This window comes from Hylobates moloch, unplaced genomic scaffold (assembly GCF_009828535.3).
Source record: "Hylobates moloch isolate HMO894 unplaced genomic scaffold, HMol_V3 SCAFFOLD_15, whole genome shotgun sequence".
Taxonomy (NCBI): domain Eukaryota; kingdom Metazoa; phylum Chordata; class Mammalia; order Primates; family Hylobatidae; genus Hylobates; species Hylobates moloch.
In genome coordinates this window covers 13,020,873-13,044,262 of record NW_026652290.1, presented here as the reverse complement: position 1 = coordinate 13,044,262, position 23,390 = coordinate 13,020,873, and the positions used below count along the sequence as shown (strand labels likewise).

At 40.7% G+C, this 23,390-nt stretch overlaps 2 protein-coding genes across 6 annotated transcripts in view; one reads left to right on the top strand and one right to left on the bottom strand.

The window, feature by feature from the left end:
- The window catches only part of FAM20A (FAM20A golgi associated secretory pathway pseudokinase), a 66,931-nt gene extending 58,913 nt beyond the window's left edge, over positions 1-8,018 (top strand). Inside the window, exons 5-11 of the mRNA XM_032178514.2 lie at positions 1,441-1,533; positions 2,349-2,464; positions 2,996-3,176; positions 4,200-4,309; positions 5,184-5,265; positions 5,749-5,808; positions 7,401-8,018. Coding sequence (XP_032034405.1) covers positions 1,441-1,533; positions 2,349-2,464; positions 2,996-3,176; positions 4,200-4,309; positions 5,184-5,265; positions 5,749-5,808; positions 7,401-7,665 — 907 coding nt within the window. The 3' untranslated portion in view covers positions 7,666-8,018. The remainder of the gene's footprint in view (positions 1-1,440; positions 1,534-2,348; positions 2,465-2,995; positions 3,177-4,199; positions 4,310-5,183; positions 5,266-5,748; positions 5,809-7,400) is intronic.
- Positions 8,019-12,949: 4,931 nt separating this feature from the next.
- Positions 12,950-23,390, bottom strand: part of PRKAR1A (protein kinase cAMP-dependent type I regulatory subunit alpha) — a 73,037-nt gene continuing 62,596 nt past the window's right edge. For all 5 annotated transcript variants that reach the window (XM_058428569.1, XM_032178512.2, XM_032178513.2 and 2 more), the window contains exons 3-11: positions 22,757-22,927; positions 21,863-21,954; positions 21,602-21,663; positions 20,721-20,767; positions 19,760-19,918; positions 17,751-17,811; positions 16,661-16,782; positions 15,693-15,774; positions 12,950-15,416 (exon numbers count right to left, since the gene is read on the bottom strand). In XM_058428569.1, coding sequence (XP_058284552.1) covers positions 15,244-15,416; positions 15,693-15,774; positions 16,661-16,782; positions 17,751-17,811; positions 19,760-19,918; positions 20,721-20,767; positions 21,602-21,663; positions 21,863-21,954; positions 22,757-22,927 — 969 coding nt within the window. In that variant the 3' untranslated portion in view covers positions 12,950-15,243. The remainder of the gene's footprint in view (positions 15,417-15,692; positions 15,775-16,660; positions 16,783-17,750; positions 17,812-19,759; positions 19,919-20,720; positions 20,768-21,601; positions 21,664-21,862; positions 21,955-22,756; positions 22,928-23,390) is intronic.

Here is a 23,390-nt window from a genome sequence, read left to right as displayed (position 1 = left end):
CCAAAATCTAAAATAATATCATTTTAAAATGTGTTTCTTGAAAAATTATGTGATTTTTATTTTTCTGTAATTTAAGGCGAACACCGTTTTTTTCTGATTAAAGAGAGAATGTAGAACTTTATCTTTGGAAAATATACATTAGGAACATAAAGATTTTTATTTTTAAAATGTAATGTATACAATATAATGTGCAATGAGACATGCATTAGTGCTTCTCAAAGTATGAGAAGCATTGATCTAAAGTAAAAACAACCTTTGAGTTTAAAATTACTTATGTCATACAAAAATGAGAAAATGTTTCAGAAGACCCTAAAAGGTGTCTGAGAGATCATATGTTCCTATAGATGGGACTCAGCAGTTAAAATGAGACTGGGAAGAGGGATTGTCCTTGCTAGCCTGGACATCCAGTGATGATGATGATAAGCTGGCCAGGCCTGAGCACGGAGGGCTGTGCTGTAACTGTGGCTGCACCTTTTAAAATAGAATCTCTACTTTTGGCAGCACCTCACTGTGGTTTCCAGGACTCACTTGTGTTTTTTGGCAAAATGCACATCACGGTTTAAATTGCCAGTGCTTCTTATTTATAGATTTCTGCAACATTACGTTTATTTACATTTAAATCGCTTTGCAGTCGTTTTAACAGTTCCACACAGTGGATTATAAAATTATTCGAAGATCATCATTCTTCCATGTTTATTAGCCTCGAGGCAAAGTCAGCCTAGAGGCCAGGACTCACACCACGATGCTCTTAATGATTAAAAAGCACTTTCGTGAATGTACACACCCAGCAGGCCCCACCACTCTCAGGCAGCCTGGTGCTTTTCAGGAATTCATTAGAGATTTAATGTATATAAATCAATATCATCTGCACCAGCCGCCCCCAGCCCTCATGATCCAGCTGTGTTTCTCTGTGGGGATGATGGTCCACGTATTTCCCCAACATCCCAAGACCCAGAAGTTTTCTGTTCTTCAACCCCAGCATACTAAATTGCATTTCTGGGCCACTTTTCCATCACCAATTCCTGGCTCATACCCCACCTTTCTTCATCCTTGGACATCTGGATCTGTACTACCTCTGGTTCTGCTAACCATTCCTCTCTCTTCTGTTCACACCTGCAAAAGAATGTCTATTTCTTCCCTCTTAACTGCTGGGTTTTGAAAATAATCAGCCACTGTCACCAAAGCTTCTTAAGTAGCAAACTTGGTATTGGTGGTGTCTGCAGGACAATGTCTTACAAGAAGCCTGTCGCCTCCCACTTTGCATGTCTTCTCCTGGCCAAGGGAGCCACAGGCCATTCCTGACTTGCTGCGCCATCGCCTGTGTGTACATGAAAAGCATAAAAGCCTGTTTTCCTTTCTCGCTGGTCATGCTCATCAGCTCTCTTCTCAGGCTCCCAGCTGAAGTCTGAGTCCAGGGCGTGATTCCTTCCTTCCTTCCAGACAGCAGCGAGATGAGGAGACGCCCGTGGACTTCTTCTACTTCATTGACTTTCAGAGACACAATGCTGAGATCGCAGCTTTCCATCTGGACAGGTAGGGTCTGGCCCCACGGAGATGGCATTGCCTATAAGGACCAATCCTCTGGGAGGGGTGGCTAGACAGACCCTCAGGTGGGAACTCCCTGGCATTTCTTCCTTCTGGCTTTTTATCTTCTTCGTGCCTCATCGTGGTGTCTTTGAACCCAAAATGTCCCATGCAATCCCCCAGATTGAAAAACACAAGGCCTTTTAATGAATGTAATGAAAACAATTTACAAAGAACATGCTTCCTGCCATGCTGCTTGGGGCAGTTGCTCTAGTTTCCTGATCTGAGAGCAAGGAGAATGCACCCACTCCTATTTATCCAAGGAGTCTCACTGTTATGATATTAGGTGAAAGCACATTCCGAAACATTCCACTCCCTCTATTTGCTCAGTCGTTGCTACCCAAAGTGTGGTCTGTAGCGTCATGGGAACTTCCAAGAAGCTTTTTAGAAATAAGGAATCTCTGCCCCACCCTAGAGCCACTCAGTCAGACCTTGTATTTGAACAAGATTGCCAGGTGACTCACAGGAACATTAAAATATGAGAAGCACTGACCAAGAACACAGTTGGGATGGTGGGAAGGTTTGCCCAGGAGGCTTGACAGAATAAGGATTCATTTTCAATTCCATCTCCACTCCTTCAGACCTAGGTTTAAAGGCCCAGTGTTGACCTGGGCACTACCAGCTCAACACTGCAGAGACCCGCCTCACTGGCCACCCTCCCGGGTACACCAGCCAATTCCTAATGTGCACTGGCCAGGGGACAAAACCCCTTCTCCTCACTCCCTGATCATCGTTCAGATGGAACAGAGCTTCCTCTCTTGCAGGATTCTGGACTTCCGACGGGTGCCGCCAACAGTGGGGAGGCTAGTGAATGTCACCAAGGAAATCCTAGAGGTCACCAAGAATGAAATCCTGCAGAGTGTTTTCTTTGTCTCTCCAGGTAGAGTACTGGCCCGAGTGATATTCCAGGTCTGAGTAGATGGTAAGCCAGAGTGCCCACCCCTCCATTCATCAGTGGCCTGACACCCTGCTGCTAGCACTATCCATTACTGGGATGGGTGTATGAAGTTGTAAGACACTCCCACCGTGGTCTGCCTGACCATAACACAAGATGAACTGGATGGGAAAGGTTGTGTTTGAGATGCTACCTAGTCTGTGTGGGCATTGACCCTGCAATGCTGGCCTCCCCGGAACCAGAGGTTATCCACCCAGGGTAATAAAGAGTGTCCTACTCATAAGGATAGAATGCAGTGAGGTTGGGACATTTGAAAGCAGGTACCCAGGAGGTTCAGCTTAGTAGCATTCACACCCTCACTTCTGGAAAAGTCAATGTTTCCTTCTTCTTCTGCCTCTTCCCGAGCTGTGAGTTCAGGGTTTCCCTTCCCTTCCAGTGGATTTCCTAGGCCAGGAAGATGTCATGCCTCCAGAGCCCTCCACTTACTCCTTCTCCTCTCTCCTCCCCATCCTCCAGCGAGCAACGTGTGCTTCTTCGCCAAGTGTCCATACATGTGCAAGACGGAGTATGCTGTCTGTGGCAACCCCCACCTGCTGGAGGGTTCCCTCTCTGCCTTCCTGCCATCCCTCAACCTGGCCCCCAGGCTGTCTGTGCCCAACCCCTGGATCCGCTCCTACACACTGGCAGGAAAAGAGGAGTGAGTTGGTCCCCAGGCCACACAGCTCGGTCCTTGACAGTAGCCACAGACCCTGTACCAGGGACTTGTTGCTAGCTTGGCTTTTGAATCTGAAAAGCTGCCTCAATACTCCTTTGCCCCACTTCATATTGATCCTGGGATGAGCAGGCCTGGGTCTGTTCTCTCCCTTTAGTTCATTTATTCAGTTCTAAAGAACCTTCCATGTACCCAACACTAGGTGCTATGGGATACAGAAATGGAAGACTCACTCTCTCCTTGAGAAGCTCCTTGGTCTAGTGGGGAGGACAGACATGTAGCCAGATTATGAAAACACAGCACAGCACTTGCTATAACCAGGGAGCACACGAGAATCCCATGGGAGGTTCACCTGGTTCCCCTGAGCAAGCCCTGGGAGGCCAAGGACCTCACTGCTGTATCCCCAGGACCTAGCACCCTCCCTGGCACATAGCAGGTACTCCACACTAGCTGAGTGAATCGATCCATCAATCAAGCCATCATGATCACAGTGGGAAGGGAAGTAACCAGGCAGAATTTCTGGAGGACATGACAGATCCTAAGGGACTCTGTGAAGGCTGAGAAGAGCCCTCGGATGAAAATGAGCATCGGAGCATTGTAGGCAGAAAACCATGTGTGAGAGAGAAAGGGCAGGAACAGCCCATGGAGGTGCTATGAGTGGTGCAGGGTCCAAGAGGCTTGGTGAGAGGGACTGTGGAGGGACGAGGAAGCAGGTGAGGGTCACTGCCCCCTCCTTTCCTGCCTGCCCCGACCTCTCCCCTCTGGCACACAGTATCCCAACCACGGGTTTAGTGTCCACCAGAGTTAAAGGACCCAGAACTATCTCACCACATGGAATATGCAGCCTTATGTGTCCTTGTCCAGGGCCTTTCTGAATTTTAGAAGCTGCCACTGGCCCAAGGCAGGATCAGGCAGGCAGGGATTGGGGGGCAGGGGGAGGTATGGGGAGACCCCCCGACACCCTGCCATCTTGGCTTTTCCAGCCCCAGGACTTCTTCTCCCCCTCAGGTGGGAGGTCAATCCCCTTTACTGTGACACAGTGAAACAGATCTACCCGTACAACAACAGCCAGCGGCTCCTCAATGTCATCGACATGGCCATTTTCGACTTCTTGATAGGTAGGTCCCCACACGCAGGCCCCCAGCAGAAGTGGGCTCTGCTATGTGGCGGGGGTTCCCTGTGACCTTGAGCACAAACTTACAATCTGGTTCATGAGGACTGAGTAACTCTGCACCTCCCACAGCCTCAGAAGTGGCGGAGGTCCCAGAGGACAGAAGGTAACAGGCTCCCCTCTCTTCAAAGAACTGGAAGAAGCTGAAGGGGTCGTCACTCATAAGGCAGGCATCTCACCCTGCCACAGGCCTGAGTGGGCGTCAGATTGGAAGTTATATGTTCACTATACCAAGTGAGGGGAAACCGGGAAGAAAGTACACAAATATGTAGCAGGGAGGGCCTCGGGCGAGGCCACGGACACACAAGAGTAGTAATTCCACCTTCCAGGCCCACAGGGACTTCTAGGGAGACGAGACACTTATGAAGGTGGCCATCACACAGGAGCTTAGGTCTGAAGCACGTCAGACAGCTGGCTCATCATTGTGCCTTTCAGGAAGTTTAGCTGTGTCTGTTTACTATAACCAGGCTCAGCTGAGGACCTCTGGGCTGAGGAAAGCCATGTCAATACATACACGAAGTGCAAAGGTGACTTTCTGCACATTCAAATCCCTGGCCAAAGGCTGGGGTAGGGGCAGGGGCGGAGGTGAAAGCCTTAGACTTGAAACCAGTCCATTTAGGGTTTGCTTGTTTTGCTTCCTTCTCCCTCCTGCGGCTGCTTGACTGATGGCCCTGAGGAAATGACAGTGTGAGGCCCAGCTTCATTCAGACCCCTGCCTCTCAAGTGATGACAGGCCTCCGTTCCCTAGAGAGAACTCAGGTCAGGAACACCTGTCCCCCTGGCCTGCTGGTTCCGGCTCTGAGTCCTCCCCTTCTTCACAGGGAATATGGACCGGCACCATTATGAGATGTTCACCAAGTTCGGGGATGATGGGTTCCTTATTCACCTCGACAATGCCAGAGGGTGAGTTTCGCCACGTGTGTTCAACATTCCCCTCTCCCAGATTTGCTGCTCTGTGCAGCCAGCTGCTCGGGGGAAACACCCTGCAAATGAGGGCCTCCACCACCACGTGCCTTGTCTCCTTCTAGCCCGGCTTCTTCCATTTCCTTCTTTCTCTTTACCTTTGCAAGTACCACTTGATCCTCCTCCAGCCTGAGAGCAGTCATGTGCCCTCTAGTAAAATAGGGTGAGGTTTTCAAGAGCAAGGTGCATCCTCAGTGGCTGGCACTCTGCAGCTAGTGAATGAATGAAGGATTGCTTAGCTCTAATATCTCTGTATAGAGGCTTTTGTGATCTGACTGGGGAGAGGGGCTGGAGAGGCAGCGCCACGATCCCTGGCATTTTACCCCAATCTCTGATTCACAAAATGCTGAGAGGAGAGAGGAAGCCTCAGGGGAATGCGAAGGATGCTGCCGGCCACCCATAAAAGCCTGTTTCTCCTCCTAGGTTCGGACAACACTCCCATGATGAAATCTCCATCCTCTCGCCTCTCTCCCAGTGCTGCATGTAAGTTTTCCTGCAGCAGATGATACGGGCAAGTAACAGTTGTGACCCTTCATGCTGCTTGCAGCCGAGGTCTGAAGGGCTTCATCAGTTTTCACTGGTCTAGGACGTAAGTGGGTAGAATGACATGAATTACCTTATTTCTTACATATTTGTGCACTGCATGACATCTCAGCCAATGACAGACTGCATATATGACGGTAGTCTCATAAGATTATATTAATAATATGGTATTTTTACTGCATTTTACAGTTTTACTGTTTTTTCTATGTTTATATACACAGCTATTCACCACTGTGTTGTAAAGGTTTGTAGCCTACAAGCAATATCATATAGCCTAAGAGTGCAGGAGGCTACACCATCTAGGTTTGTGCGAGTCACTCTATGATGTTCACACCGTGACAAAACCTTCGCTTAAGGATACATTTCTCAGAACATATTCCCATCACTAAGCAATTCATGACTGTACTACAACTATCAAAATTTCCCCCACAACATTTTGTCTTTTTCATCCTTCTACATAGGATGAATTAGGATTTAATCCTTTAAACCTTTCAATTGCCAACTTTAATCGTTGACCCACTCAGATGATCACCTATTTTTGCAGTCTGCTGGGTTTTGATATTACTAATCAGATCTCTGCTTTGCCCAGCATTCATATCAGCTCATAAATATTACTACTTGATCACCATCTAAGCAAAACCCTGATTAAAGTCCTGTAAACCTGTGCAGACTGGAAGAAGGCACGAAGGCCCTTGCTTTGCCACCATTTCTCTAGAGAATGTCTAACTGACTTCCATACTTCTCCAGTGTTTCAGCCAGGCTTGTAAAATTGACCACCTGCTCAGCTGCAGTATGCAGAGCTAATTATAAATATGATATTCACACCTAGCAAAAACATCTCATTTGTTTCCAGCTGGAAAACTCGGAGCAGAGCATGAGTATTCTTCATCTACGTCTTAGGTTAATTTAAACATGCTTCCCTCTGGCCTCCCTTCAGTGCCTCCTGAGCAGGACTGGATGAGCAGTACCTGTTTATGACAAAAGTCAATTAAGCTGCTTACACATCAGAGTCCAAGTCAGATTCCCACATAAAAAGAAACTGAAATCCTAAAGATGGGTCCCACCACATTTTTATCTCTGTGATTTTAAAATCTGACAGACAGAAATAAAGTTAGCAAGAACAACTTAAAGGCTGGCAGTACTGGGGGATTTTGAGATAGCAAATAGCTCGTCAATTCACCTACTAGAAACTTCTCCCATTAGCTTTAAATCTCCTTGAAAAATCCTAAGTATCACTTTGGTTTTGATTCCCTTAGCGTTGTCAGAGAAAATGCATATAGCCCAGCATCACCATTATTAGAGCACAAATGGCTATGCAGGCTCTTGACCAAATCGCAATTGGGCAAAGGACTGCAAGATACTGGAATTTGCCTTTCATTTATTCCCTTTTTACCTGGTTTCCATTAAAATGTGCTTGAGAAGACACAGGGAGAGGCGCCAAGAGTATCAGCTACAACAGCTGTTTGTGGGGAAAGAAGTTCAGGCAAGTTATTTTCTTTACATTTGCTTATTTGGTTCCTTTGTCTTTTCAGGATAAAAAAGAAAACACTTTTGCACCTGCAGCTGCTGGCCCAAGCCGACTACAGACTCAGCGATGTGATGCGAGAATCACTGCTAGAAGACCGGCTCAGCCCTGTCCTCACTGAACCCCACCTCCTTGCCCTGGATCGAAGGCTCCAAACCATCCTAAGAACAGTGGAGGGGTGCATAGTGGCCCATGGACAGCAGAGTGTCATAGTCGATGGCCCAGTGGAACAATCGGCCCCAGACTCTGGCCAGGCTAACTTGACAAGCTAAGGGCTGGAAGAGTCCAGTTTCAGAAAATACGCCTGGAGCCAGAGCAGCGACTCGAGTGCCGACCCTGCTTCCTCACCTCCACCTGTTAATGCTGGAGGTCAAGTCAGCTAGGAAGGAAGCAGGACATTTTCTCAAACAGCAAGTGGGGCCCAAGGAACTTGATCTTTACTCCTTGGTGCACTGCTTCTGTCATACATTGCCTTCCTCCGTTTTTCCCAAAAAGCACTGGCTTCATCAAGGCCACAGACGATCTTCTGAGTGCACTGGAAAATCTAGGTATAGGTCAGTCTTGGCAGCCTTGATCCCAGGAGAGTACTAATGGCAACAAGTCAAATAAAAGGACATCAAGTGGATACCTGACTGTTCTCAGGATCCTTATTCTATCTACAAGTCAAAGATAACTCCTGGTCCAGACAAAACACCTGGCCTATCACAAGTTGACTAAAAATCTGCACTTTGGGCCAATGCAGGCAACAGTAACTCTCAGACAGGTTCAAATTAGACCTCGCACTTTCTACTCATATTCTAGTCACTGGCCCCATCTGAATCAGTAATCCCTACTGCCCGGTCCTGGAGTAACTTCTTAGAGATGTTATTACAAGGGGCAAAAATAAAAGAGGAACTTGCTAAGAATATCAGAAAAGGAGTGTTCCAATCTGAAGAGTATCACAATTGAAATAACATCAAATATGTCAAACTAAGCAGCCAGTAACAAAATAAATAATTACAATGAAGGAAAAAAAAGGAAAGTCCTCCAAGGTCAGGATGGCACAGGAACAAGCATAGCAGGGACACAAGCCTGGAGTAAGGCAGGAAAAGAGCCAAGGCTGACCATAGCCCACCAACCACAATCTTCTTCCCTAAGACCCCAGGATTGTCCCTGGCCCATCCCCAAAAGGAGAAAGGGGCTATGTGGAAAGGTGAGGCCCTCTAGATGCCCCTCCCTGTGATGGGTGGCTCAAAAAAGACTAAGTCAGGTTTTTTATTGAAGCCTCCCTTAAAAGAAAGTGTAGTAGGGATTCCTTGTCTCCTCTACCTTCTCCCTACTGACTTGTTGATATATGAAACTCCTTTTAATAGGAGGCTTTATTTCTTATTCCATAATTAATGACCGAAAACACAAAGGACAGGAGGGTCTTCATTCCATGGAGTGACTAGTCAGTCAAATAAAAATGCCTGATTTCACCATATCAACATTTCCAGTAAAGGCCAGAGTTCAAATACTGTAAGCATGAGAGTAGAATGGAGCTGTCACTAAAGAGAATACAAGGTCAAGAACCAGAAACGTCTCCAAGCTTTCTGCAGTGTGAGCAAAGATAGCCTCGACTGGACAAATAACACTTCTGACCCATTGGTACCCCCACATTACTGGTATGCTGCCCCTGAACTTTGTGTCTCTATAAAATCACTACCATTCACTGAGATCTGACCACGTGAGGCACTTCACCAACGTCACAGAAGCAACACACAGGTTTCCAATCCTCTCAAACATAGATATAACCCCCTATCCTCCAATGTGCATGGAAGAACTTTAAGGCTCAGAGAGAGTAAGCAAATCACACAATTTAGTGGTTTAGATCTATTCCAAAGTTTTCTTTTCACTGTAACGCAAAACCCAACAGTATCCCACCCAATTTATGAAGTTAAATTTGTTTGCTTAAAAAAAAAATCAGCTGGGCATAGGCTCACACCTGTAATCCCAGCACTTTGGGCTTAAGCAGGCAGATTGCCTGGGTAACATGGCAAAACCGTCTCTACAAAATATACAAAAAAAAAAAAAAAATTTTTTTTTAAATCAACTCTTTAACAGAGAAACCTTAATCCCAAAGATTTCCTTAACTGTTGTGGCCCTACTGCAGCATAGGGCTCCCCACTTCATTCACCGTCTCTCCTGCTTCAAGATGTTTCTTCCCCGTGGATGAAGAACCAGGAGATCACACAGAGAAATGGGAAAATATCTGGGTAAAAAGGTTCAAAGAATAGCACAAAATGGTTTCGGACTTCCAAATAAGACTCTCAGGAAAGTAGGCTACAGCTCTACCTCAAAACCCGCCACCTCCTATAACGAAGGACTGGTTTTCCAATGGCCTATATACAAATTTTGCTGCAGTCTACAAACAGAAAGCAATAGCCTTGAATTTCACGATATGTGGTACACCTATCTTATTATTCACTTATCTTTCAACCTTCCATTACTTTTTGATTAATAACAAAATTAAGACTCATTTCTCAAAAATATCAGAAAACCAACCATTTCATTTTTACTCAAGTTCTTCCAACGTGTTCATTTTGAACTGTTTATGTCCCATGAAATAAAAAGTCTCTTGACTCTGAGAACTTTTCAAGTTACTACTGACAGCAAACTAAAAAATGAATGGGAACTGTACAGCATGTAAATTGATGGAAAGAGGCATTTGGAAGAATTCATTTTAGCCTTCTCAAAAGTCAGGAAGACAATATGAGTTTGAAGATTACAAAAAAAATAGGCTGGGCGTGGTGGCTCACGCTTGTAATCCCAGCACTTTGGGAGGCCGAGGCGGGTGGATCATAGGGTCAGGAGATCGAGACCACGGTGAAACCCCGTCTCTACTAAAAATACAAAAAAAATTAGCCGGGCGTGGTGGCAGGCGCCTGTAGTCTCAGCTACTCAGAGAGGCTGAGACAGGAGAATGGCGTGAACCCGGGAGGCGGAGCTTGCAGTGAGCCGAGATCGCGCCACTGCACTCCAGCCTGGGCGACAGAGCAAGACTCCGTCTCAAAAAAAAAAAAAAAAAAGTCATTCTCTTACGAGTTAGTTTTATGTTCCATAAAGTCACCACAAACACTGCACTGGCAAATACTGAACGTTGCTCCTAGGGGAAATATAGTGTTAGGTTGCTGGGAGTCTCTAGTTACATTTTTATCGACCGATCAATACATAATCTTGCTGTGTGTGTGTTTTATGTTAAGGCATGTTAAAGACACTTTATTTAATATATACTGATTCATTAACATTGTACTCATGGCAAACAGCACTGTAACCCAGACCTAAAAGAAACATCCAATATACATATTTTCTACATATGGCACAACACAGCCTTCTTGCACTTAGGAACACTAGTCAGCACTTCATCACTACACTTATGGGATTTTTAATAGTGAAATCACCAACAAAAAAATACAAAAATGCAAAAAAAAAAAAAAGGCACTAAAAAGACCCAAGAAAAGGACACTTATTCACAGTATGAGAGATGAAACAAAGCTGACCATCCCTTTGTTCCACCTCAGTTGGGAACATGCGTGTTGGGAGTCTCAAACTTTTCACTTCCCTGCTCATGTCTGCAAAAGCCCTGTGACTACTGATTTGGGGGTTACAAATAAAGTTTAGCAAGTAGGCAAATTACAAATACAGAATCCATGAATGATAAGGATCAACAGTTAACTCATTTGAGATTAACAAAGATTTAAAAAAGCTCTCCATCTAGTGGCAACCTTTAAAATCACACAGCTACTTAAGCAAAATTGGCAGAACTTTCACAAAATGAAAAAATCTTACTCAGTGGTTTTGGTTTTAGATGTAGTCAGGATGAAGTCACAGCTCTGAACTTATGTCAAGAAACGAATGTTAGCGGTACATGTACATAACAATGCTGCTTTCTATGTAAAAATCACATAGCATAAGAAGGAAGAGATTTACGAAATTCACATAGCTACAGCCTTTACTGATAGCTATTATAATAATACCTTTGGGAGATGGGCACAGTGGCTTACACCTGTAATGCTAGCACTTTGGGAGGTAAGGTGGGCAGATTGTCTGAGATTAGGAGTTTGAGACCAGCCTGGGCTACATGGCAAAACCCCACCTCTACTAAAAATACAAAAAACTAGCTGGGTGTGATGGCACACATCTGTAGTCCCAGCTATTCCAGAGGCTGAGGTACAAGAATCACTTGAATCTGGGAGGTGGAGAGGCTGCAGTGATCATGCCACTTCACTCTAGCCTGGGTGACAGAGACAGACCATCTTAGATAGATCGATAAATAGACAAATAGATAAAAACGTACATTTGGGGACAAATTAAATGGTTATCTAGCCATTGCTTCTTGATGTTGTCTTAGCCCATCTAAACATACACTGCCAGGGCCTAACGTAAGTACAGAAGGTTCAGCTATTATTTGTGGTTGGAGACAAAGTAGTATTAAGAAAACTGACACGCTACTTCAATTTTTAAATGTCAATATTTATTTATTTTTTTTATTTTTTATTTTTTTTTTTTGAGACGGAGTCTCGCTCTGTCGCCCAGGCTGGAGTGCAGTGGTGCAGTCTCGGCTCACTGCAAGCTCCGCCTCCCAGGTTCACGCCATTCTCCTGCCTCAGCCTCTCCGAGTAGCTGAGACTACAGGCACCCGCCACCACGCCCGGCTAATTTTTTGTATTTTTAGTAGAGACGGGGTTTCACCGTGGTCTCGATCTCCTGACCTCGTCATCCGCCCGCCTCGGCCTCCCAAAGTGCTGGGATTACAAGCGTGAGCCACCGCGCCCGGCTAAATGTCAATATTTAAATCATTAAAAAATAAAATAAACAAAAAAAAAGAGCCTACTTGGGCCACTGTTTAGAGAGAATTCAACTATAACCAGGACTGTCAACCCAGAGAAATTTTCTTTAGTTATATTCTATTGTGACTCTCAAGGTTTCAAAATCCAGAGGATGGGGGGGAAGGGATTACTGAATCTAGAAAAGGTACACATGTTCAAAGCAACACAAAGAATGCTCTTCTAACATACAACATATCTCCAATTTCACTGGATGTGAAGAAATACCAATACACTAATGAATACAACTTAATCATCTCACTCCTCAGAAATCTAAGGGCATTAGAAATAAGGCTTTATACATGCAAAATATAAAAGTATCCCTAAGTAGCATTAAATGTATATATTAAATTTAAACCAAAGAGTATGCTAATCTAGAAGTGATGTTTCCCCATTAAGTCTGGGAAAGTTCCAAGGCCACAGAACCAATCCGTCTTCAATCAAAAGGAAATCTTTAGCTTCTGACTGAATTTTTTCCTTCCATGACTAAGTAAATAAATCTGCTACATCTCAATTACCCTTTAAGCAAGATTTTGAGATCCACTCTTTGACAAACTGAAAAGCACTGAAAATAAACATTGCTCTTTCAAAACACCGATCCCATAATTCACTTTCCCTTTTCATTTTTGCCCACCAGAGTAGACTTTTGGGGAAGGACAGAGAGAGGAAAGACGGAAAGGAGAAAGGGAAGAAAAACTGATTCATTTAAGAATTTAAATTATTTCATCTCTTTTTATTACTTGACCTACCATTAAGACAATCTATAACAAAAAAAAGTGTATTAGCACACATGGTATAATCAGACTGGTAATCAGGAAGCAATACAAAACGGTCCTTTGGCCATCTATACTTTCTAGAGCAGTAAATCTCATAAATTCACTTACCAAGCCCAGGAATAATGACTTTTAAAGCCTTGAATATCAACTAAGACAAATTATGCCAATTCTGATTTCTCACATATACTTAGATTACACAAAGATAAAGCTTCAGATGTGATCATTGTTTAATGTAGACTTATCTTTAAAGTTTTTAATTAAAAACTACAGAAGGGAGTAAACAGCGAGCCAAATGATTTAAGAGTAAAACTCACTCAGAAAGCATTATATGTATCTAAATATACATGAGCACGATTATATACATACATGAAACTGCAATTTTATGGCATTCTAAGTAAGTACATTTTGGCATTTAAACAAAGATCAAATCAAGCTTTAAGCTTGTAAGAACAGAATTTTCATTTTTAATTTTTTAGATATAAAAAGGTAGCTAAACACAAAGTACAGATCAGAAAACCCTCATGTAATATAGATTATTTTGGAAATTAAAAAATTTGTTAACAAGGTGGCTTTCTTACCCACCCTAAAATGTAAATAAAACCTCTTCCCCAGATTTATACTTCATACTTGGTAACAACCTAAAAGTTTTTCAAATCTATGAAAAAAATCTACCATGACCAATTTAAATTACCTGGGAAAGGGCAGGAGAGGGGATCAATAATCAGAGTCAGTTAGTTGCACACAGATGGAAAAATGCTTGCAGTCACTCCCAAATATAACCCTACATTACCTTATATATAAATCACAACGAAAACAGAAGTGCCTACATTACAGAACTGTGAAATTTTGTTTAAAAAAATAATAAAAATAAACTGTTGGGTATCATTGGAATAATGTAACACATAAGGCTGGAAAATACTGAAATACAGTTAAGACTCAATACACAAGTTTACTTTAAAAAAGAAAAGAAAGAAAAGTTTGCCAGAGAAATAAATGCTAGATAGGAAAGCAGGACTTTCAGCAGGATAGCCTTTTAGACCAATTTGAAACAACACAGACACATTATATCCTACCATCAACCCACCAGAAATTCTAGCTGAATAAAAAGGAAGGAAAAAAAGACTAAACCAAAGTAAGAAACTTCCTCCAAAATCTCACGCCCCAGTGAATCTCACGGGGAAAATTCCCGACACTGAACTTTGTCCGGCTGGCATTTCTCCCTTTAGCAGCATCACCTGTATTTCTCTGTTAGGACATTTGCTCCATCTGTATCTAGTCACAGCAAATCCAATCTCCTGGAATCAGTTTAACGAGCAGAGGAGATTATACTGGAGTCAGCTGAAGGACATACTTTAACCAAAAGCTCTAAATTAACAACCAAGAATGTAGACCTCAAATTCTTATTCTCAATTCAGCATCTGATCAATTATTTGGCACTAGCTGGATAAAGGTCTAATCGGAATTTGTGAGCCGAGGCAGACGTAGTTAAATACTAACCAATATTTGCAGTCTATGAGTTAGTTTCAAACTTAAACGGCAGGTATAGATAGCCATACTTAAAAGTATTTCAGAATTGGAGAAGAAACATTAATAACAAGATATAAATAAAACCAGGCAGATTAGCTTGGCAAACAAAAATTCTGGAAAAAAAAAATTGAACCAATCATATCCCATTGATAATTAGCAAAAATGGGCATTTTTCCACCCTTAAACTAGTTTAATTACAGACAGATGTCTTTCTACTATACTAAGATTTTCTATATCCATTTTCCCTAATCTTTAGAGTTTAATGAGAAACCATTTATTCTACAAAGAAATACAGCATATATGGCCACAGTCTAAATATGCTTATAACTGGAAAATTATGTCACTTAAAAAAAAAATCTTGCACTGTTACATCATTACTCTATGGTAATTCAATAGGTGCTGGGATCGGCCCTCACCAAAAAGCATGGCACTCACTGTCCAGGGTGAATACTAACACTGCACAAAGAGAAGCAGTAACAGCAAAGTCTCCATAGAACTCTTTCTATTTATTTAACTGTGTATGAGCATTTAGTTAATGCTCCAAATTGAAAATGGTGCAATAAAAGCAACTTTCAATATATAAACAGACAGGAAGCTGCGATGCCAGTGGCCACTTGGCGCTGCAAGTAGGGAAAATAAAGCAGTCTGCATGAGTGAAGCATGGATTGGGGAGAGGAGAAAAGGGAGGCACAGGAGGCAGATTTCAGACAGACAGTGACACAAAACTGTTGTACTGCTGGATGTTTCGTTTGAGGATGTCTGAGCATGGGCCAAGAACACGTTCAAATCTGGGTCGGTCCAGCTTAACGCACTTCAAGGGGCCACGAGCAACGACTGTGGCAGCACGAGGACGATTCATCAGTAGCGCAATTTCACCTGGAGAAAGGAAACGAAGAGGGGTAACAGGCTAACTTCTATGAAAAACATTTCCTTGAAGCAGTGCACTTCTGAGAAAGAAGACAATAGATATGAGACAATCAGTAATTTCATTAAATGAGTAAAGATCAAAATCTCACACCTTCTCTCTCAGAGCCAAAAAAGACTGCAATTAGAAAATAAAATTCAGAAGACAAAATTATGGAAGACTACAGTATCTCACTGAGAGGTGACTTAAAGAAACCACGTATTTATTGTGAGGGAATTTGTACATACCAAAATAATCAGAAGGCCCCAATCTTCCCACTTCAACAAACTCTTCATTTTCTGACCGACGTTGTAGCACGGCAGCTGACCCCTATAATAAAATCACCAAAAAGCTAAACAAACACTCTCAAACCCAGGGTGGCATCTTCAACATCCTATGCAATTTTAGCTACCTTGCAAATATGTGTGCATATGATAAAAAATGACTTTAAAGTTAGTCACCACATGAGCTTCAATTTCTATTTCACCAGCATCTCCTGCTAGCGAGGTTCTTCGTATCAAGCTAAGGTGCTTAAAGGGTGCAGACTTGGGTTAGCAAACTGTAGATGAAGGGCTAAATCCAAGCTCACTGTCTCTTTCGCAAATAAAACTTTACTGGAATACCACACACATTCATTTACATATTATTTGTGGCTGCTTTTGCACTATGACAAGAGTTGAGTCTTTGCGAATAAAACCCTATGGTCCACAAAGCTTAACTTACCACCTCGCCCTTTACAGTCTCCTGACCCCTGATTTAAATAAAATCAATTAACAACTATGGAGCCACATTCATAGAAATCTGCCATATGGATCTGCTTAGCAAGAGTATCTGTTATACATTTCCATGGAATGTGGAGATATACAAACACAGTAATTTTTCAAATTTAAATAATTACCTTTAATCCTTATTTGCCAAATAGCCCAAACACTTGCATTTTAACAATGATAGTGCAGAATCATCACAGTTTGTTATCTTAAATGGTTTTTAGAATTTGGCTTTTCATGTCTAGGGCCCTTCAAGAATTCTGACTCAAACTCATTTTAAAATGTGGTGACCTGGCAGAAAACCAAAAAACAGCATTTCAAAGTAAAAGATAACTTTAAAATAAAATGGTCAGGTATTCTTAAAAACTAAAGCTATAGTTCAGAATTAGCCCACTCTTTCCCTCTTAGAGTGTACAACTTTTTAAAGTATTAAATTCTGAGTTCTTTACCTCTAAAATAATGAAGAACTCATCCCCTGGTTCTCCCTGCACCACAATCTTCTGCCCATCTTCAAACTGCACTGGTTCCAATGCATCAGCTACTGTAAGACGTTCCCACTTGTCCAGAGACTCTGAAAGACAAGAATCAAAATAATTGCTCTGTATTATTTGGTGCTGTTATAAAGGTAAAAAGAAAGTATAAAGAGATTCAACCAAATAGCCATGCCCATTCAACATTCTAGTAGTGTCTCAGATTAAACATAGTACCTGTCTTCAATTACCTCTAGTCTGAGCAGGATTCTCACACTGCCTGCAGATACCCCTCAGATCCTTACTTCAGTAGCCCAGTGGCTAGTTTAATTTATACCAACTGTACCCAATGGCAAGGGAATAAGAAAATGTAATCCTTAAGTATTCCTGAAGATTGCTATCAATGCAAATCAAACCTACAACTACAATACTCAAAAGTCATAGTTTCCCCATCCATATCATTCCAAAGTTTCATAGAAATAATTTAATCTATTTAAATTTTTGGTTTACTTTATGAAAAAGAACTAGAAAATAACTTTAATTCAAAAAGGCCAAACTATGATCCAAAACACAAAGCATATGTAACCAATTCAAAGAAAAGACAAAGAAGAGGTGAAAAATTCACTGTAATAAACAATGGCAGAAGCCTGTTACCTTATAAAAATCCCCATTCCCCCCCTTCATGAAGAACAGGTTCTAACATCTCCAAGTCCACATAACAAAATGCACAAAAGAATATCTTCAATTAATCTGCTTTACTCTAAATTCCAACAAACTTCTGGCATGTTTTCAGAGGATGCCAGCAAATGGTACCTCATCTTTCCACAGAGGAAATGTATTGTTGGAAGTACTCACTTTTCTGAACCAATCAACTCACTGATGGAACAAGAGAGACAGAAGTCACAGAGGAAATAACTGTGAATGTCCACAGTCAGAAGGACTTTCAGCCCTTCTGTCTTTTCAGGGGGAGTAAGTAGCAATTATACTTTCAGAAGGTTTTTCCCAAGTCCATCCAATTCTAATTCAGGGATATCTCATATACTAGCAAAGTCAACAAACTACAACTCACCTAAAATAGAGACTTTACTAAGGAATTCCTCATACATCTTCCGCTTTCTCAGTGTGCTTCCCTAAAAATAAAAATAACAAAAGTGATATCCCCAAGACGTGTAATTATCACCACATAATGCTATGGAATAATAAATATTAAGTTTCAAATAAATTTTAAAACCAAAAAGTCAAAGCTTGTTGCCTTTTTTTAACGAAGTTTAATTTTAACTAATTCATTTTTATTTTACAGGTAATGAATGACATTCTTGTGATTTTTATTTTCTGCCAATATTATGCCCAATTCCTAGCATTTGCAACCAGTATGTTGACATATTTCACAAAGCATTTCCCAATTTCCAAATACAGTTGAAATACCGGTTTATACCTGAGCCTATCACTCAAGATATTTTTCCACACACTTTAAACCAATGTCCAATTTCCCTGTTTACTCTCAAACTGATTTTATGCTACTGCCAACCCAATTTATCTCTGAAAATATTTTCTCACAAAAGTAATCTAGGTCTTGATTTACAACGCAATAATCCTAGTGTTCTTCCTGTTCAACGCTGATATTTAAATGCAGATTCCTCCATTAGTTTTGGCTTCTCACCTATACAATTGACATGTCTTTATTCTATAAGAAAGGACCTCACCCTCCCCTACCCAGCTATATAGATATTTCACCCCATATCTACAGTTCCTAATTCCTGTCCACAAAGCCAATGCATTGTGAGGCCCTAATTTCCTTTCAGGCCCACTATGAGAAAGTAAAATATTTTATTTCAAACCAATAGTTCCAGGTCCTACCTCTTCCTTCTTTGGCAATGAGATAAAGCTGTAAACATTCTATGTTTCCTTTTACTAATAGTATTACTGTAGAGGAAATGCAGAACTAACTGTATGGTCAATTTCTTCTCCAGTAGACTGTCATATCACTTCAAAACCAATCTTTCTAAAATTTAGACTTATCTTTGCCATAAGCATTTTTTTGTAGTTTTTTTTTAAGGTTCAGGGATTACATGTGCAGGTTATATAGGTAAACTGGGTGTCACCGGGGTTTGGTGTTCAGGTAATTTTGTTGCCCAGGTAATAGGCAAAGTACACCACAGGTATTTTTCCTGATCCTCTCCCTCTTCCCACCCTCCACCCTCAAGTAGGCCCCAGTGTTTGTTGTTCCCCTTCTAGTATCCATGAGTTCTCATTGCTTAGCTCCCAACTGTAAGTGAGAACATGCGGTTTGGTTTTCTGTTCCTGTGTTATTTTGCTTAGAAAAATGGCCTCCAGCTCTACCTATGTTGCTGCAAAGGACAAGACTATCTATCTAATCTAATCTATCTATATATCCCAAATGCAGAAAAATTTCAAAGTACATCAGACTGTACATTTTCAAATGGTCAGATGGACACTGCACAAATTTAAGAAAACCATTGAAAATTACCAATGCATTGGCTGGGACTTAAACATCCAAAGCTATCCTATAAATTTATCACAACGTTCTCAAAAAATCTGACTGTATCACCAGAATGTTCCAATGGTTTTAGTATTTTGTTTATTCCTTTAACAATAGGGGACATGACATACATATACATTACTGATAACCCACTTTCACAGGTTAGGGAAGCTGATTATTTCTGAATGGCCCCAAATAACTTTAAGCACTTAAAAGCAGCACCTATCATGCTGTAATGGGTATAATTAGGTAAATTAAGATGTGCCTATCAGCAAATGGACAGATTTCCAAACATGAGATGACCAGCACATATATACCAGATCTTGTTTCCCAAGGTTTTGTTCTAAAATATCGCTGCCTAAAATGGCATAATGAATAATGCTAAGCTGGGCTTAATGCAAAGTATTTGCTCATTAAAAGAAAGAAATATTTGCTCATTAAAAGAAAGAAATATTTGCTCATTAAAAGAAATATTCGCTCATTAAAAGAAATATTCTCTTTTTAATTTGGTAATATTCAAACCTTAGTTACGTAGATGAGAATTCTAAATCACACTCTCAAACACCATGGTCTCTTACCATGAGGATTCTTCTATAGCTGTCTCGGTCGATGCCCCACAATTTCACATTTGTCTTTGCTTTGACAGTGGCTGCTCTAGGTGTTCCATAAATCAAAGCAAGTTCTCCAAAGCTCCCTCCTTCCCCAACACTGGTTGCCCATTCATTGTTGACATAGACCTAAAGTGCAAGTGACATCAAAAAAGTTTTTTTTTCTAGATACAAACACATAAATGTTAAAAACCCTCAAACCTTTTTAAAAGGTCATAATCCTGAACTTTGTTTTAAAAAACACAAATATTAAGTTTGCAGTACACAACAGAGAAGAATAGGTGATTTCTGATGAGTTAAATGAGTTGAGTGTCCATAATTTACCTGATTTAATTATCTGATAAGAAAAAAGCACTCTGTAAGGATGTAAGGGAAAAAGGTTGGCTAAGCACTAATACCAGTCATAGATACTTAGAAAACTGTGCTGAGCACTATGCTAAACATTTTACTTGCATTAGGTCACTGAATTTTCTAATAATCCTTAAAGATCAATGCTATTATTGTCCCCATTTCATTTGTGAATAAGAAAGCTGTATTAAGTTTGCTAGCTAATGGCTGGGTCTAGAATCTTTTTTTTTTTTTTTTTTTTTTTTTTTAAGAGATGAGGTTTCACTTTGTTGCCCAGGCTGGTCTTGAACTCCTGGGCTCAAGCAACCCTCTTGCCTCCATCTCCCAAAGTGCTGGGATTATAGGCATGGGCCACTGTGCCCAGCTACACACACTTCTTAACCACCACTCCAGCAAAAGCTCTGAACAGAAAATTACCTTTAAAGAGTTTCTCTGTGTTATAAAAATACTTGGCAAAATGTATTAATAAAATCTGACATACAAGGGATATAATGACCCTTCAAAATCACTATTCTTATTGCTCAGAAGCAATCAATACATTGGCTTTTAAGATCAACATATTTTTGATATTGGTAAATCTTACATCCGTCTCTCCTTGATCAATCACATAGAAGTTATCCCCTTCATCACCTAAAAGAGGGTAAAAAAGTTAGAAGCATATTCCAAACTAAAGAAACAAATTATCAAAATTACAAAATAATAAACTTATTTTATAGTGGTACTGTGAGAGTGTGTTACAAACTAACACAATCTTTCAGGGGAAAGAAAATCAAGCAATGTATTTTAAAAGTCATAGAATGAATCAAAATTTTTTTTAGTCATCTCATACTGAAGAATACCTCTGAAAAAAATTTTTAAAAGCTACATGTGTGGACAGTTATTAACTGCTACGGCATCTATAACAAGGACATTAGAAACAACTCAAATAGTTAATAATAAATTATCAGGTTGCCACAAAATGGAAATATATACCAACTCATAAAATGTCAAGAATAAATAAGAAAATAAAAAGAGGAAGATAGTCAAAAAGTTAAATCCATGTTAGTCTATGTAGGCAAAGAAAGAATCCATAGAAGTCCTAGAACCCTTTCAACAGACAGGGCTATACAATGAAGAACGTAGGTGTTTCACTTATTTCTTACTTTAAAAGTGATTAATAATATAAAGAACATGAGAGATATGTATGATTCTGAAATTCTATACAACATTCAAGGTAAGACAATGTAGGCATTTCCTTTAAATTATAAACAAAACTATATCAAAAATATTAGTTCCCAATACAAAGTGTTCTGCCCATCTCAGAAAATTTTAATTTAAAAGAAATAGAAAAATCCAATAGTATAACAGAAAAAAAAAAGTGGTAGGATCAAAGAGGAAAACAAACTTCAATAAAACAAAACCAAAAAAATCCTCCAGTCTCGCCTCCTCTCCCGTAACAATACTACATGCTACAGAAGCCCTTACCTTGCTGAATCACAGTCTCTCCTGCAATAAAGGAGACCGAAAACATGGCATCAAAAATATCACTGCAAAAGAGAGAAGGCCTCGTGTTACATTTCACATGTCTCTTCCATGAATTTCAAACATTAAGCTTAGAATTAAAGACCCCAGATTGTCATCTGGTGAACAATTACTAAGAGCTCTAAAACCTGCAACAAGTGTTGAAAATAATTTGGGATCACACCCCTAATTGAAAAATAGTGTTAAGAAAGAGCCTGTTCCTACCTTCTCTCATTATCATCAAGATGTGAAAACAGCACATTCTTTTCAATGGCTTTGGCTAAAGCAGCCATTGTCTTGTAATCTTTTGGTATAACCTAGAAAAGAATTGAAGGTCAAATGACAATTCCATAAACGAAAACATTTCATGTTTGCAACCTGAGCTTCAATTAAATGTCAAGCCACATTATGGTATTTAAACAAGACTGCTTTGAGTTAAATATTTTCACTACAACACACTTGTACTATCTTTGATCCATAAACTACTCAACAAATATTGACTAATTAATCCCCTTGCCTACAACCAGGCCTAAATATAAAGTCTGGTACTTGGTTCCCAGTTAACAACTAAAGAAACAAATCAAAACACCTTGACCAAGGTCATTATTCTGAGGCAAAACTAAGTATTTTATAATAATTAGTCATTTTAAAAATCTGTGATCTGTTAGTTTCACAAGCCTCAACTGCCAGGACAATTCTGTTCCCCTTTAAGGCTAACAGCATAACTCAAAATAGCCTGGCTCTGAGGAAGAGGAGAATACAGGACAAAGGAGGCTCGTAGAATAGAAGGTTAAATGCCACAACATTTAATAGGATAGCAAAAAACAGACATCACGATTCAAGAGAAAAAGCAATACTGCCCACCTCCTTCTACTGCAAAACAACTGCAAGGAAATAACAAACCCCAAAATGCAATTATTCACTAGTTTATAATCACTATTAGTTATTTCCTCTGACAGCATGCTATTACAGAAACCTGTTTTCCAGTACCCAAGAATTGTACAGGATGGATGAAGTTTCACCCTGTTTTGTATTTTACGATTCATTCATCAAAGGAGACTAGATGACCAGCAAGTGGGTCCCGAAAGCATCTCCCCGATGTTCAAATATCAAAACTACCTTTCTAACATATGATGCGGCATCTTCCTCCGTGTAGACCTCAGCGCTGATAGCACCTCGTCGCCTCCTACCTTTAACCACTGGGTTGGGTGGAGGAGGAGAGATCTCATCCTCCCTTGAGTCTGTACGAGTGCCTGCTTTCTGCAGATTCTGAATCTGTTTTGCCTCCTCCTGAAAGAAATTACAAGTTTGCAAAATGAGATCCTTCGGCACGTAAAGTTGGCATTCTCATGTTCCAATGATAGTCTATCTCAGTCACTTCCAATCTCTTCTTCCATTAACAATGTAAGTTAAGAGGAAAACACCAATTCCAAAGGGGAAAAAAAATAGAGAGTAACACTTGAAAAGAAACACTCTCAACAGAATGTACCTCAGATGGTAACAGATGCTATCCTTCATTAATGGGCAAAAGCCATTAGTACAAGCCATTAGTACTCATATAACATGTGAGTAACAATCAGATATTCATTAATGTCTTGACAACAATTATCTGTGATGCACACAACAGTAACACACTGCAAGACAAAATCCTGAAAATTGGGTTTTTTTGGATGCTACTGCAGATAGCAAGAGACCCTCCCGCCAAAAGAAATGTTATCAGGAAAAGCAATTCAAGCCCAACATAGTGATCGAA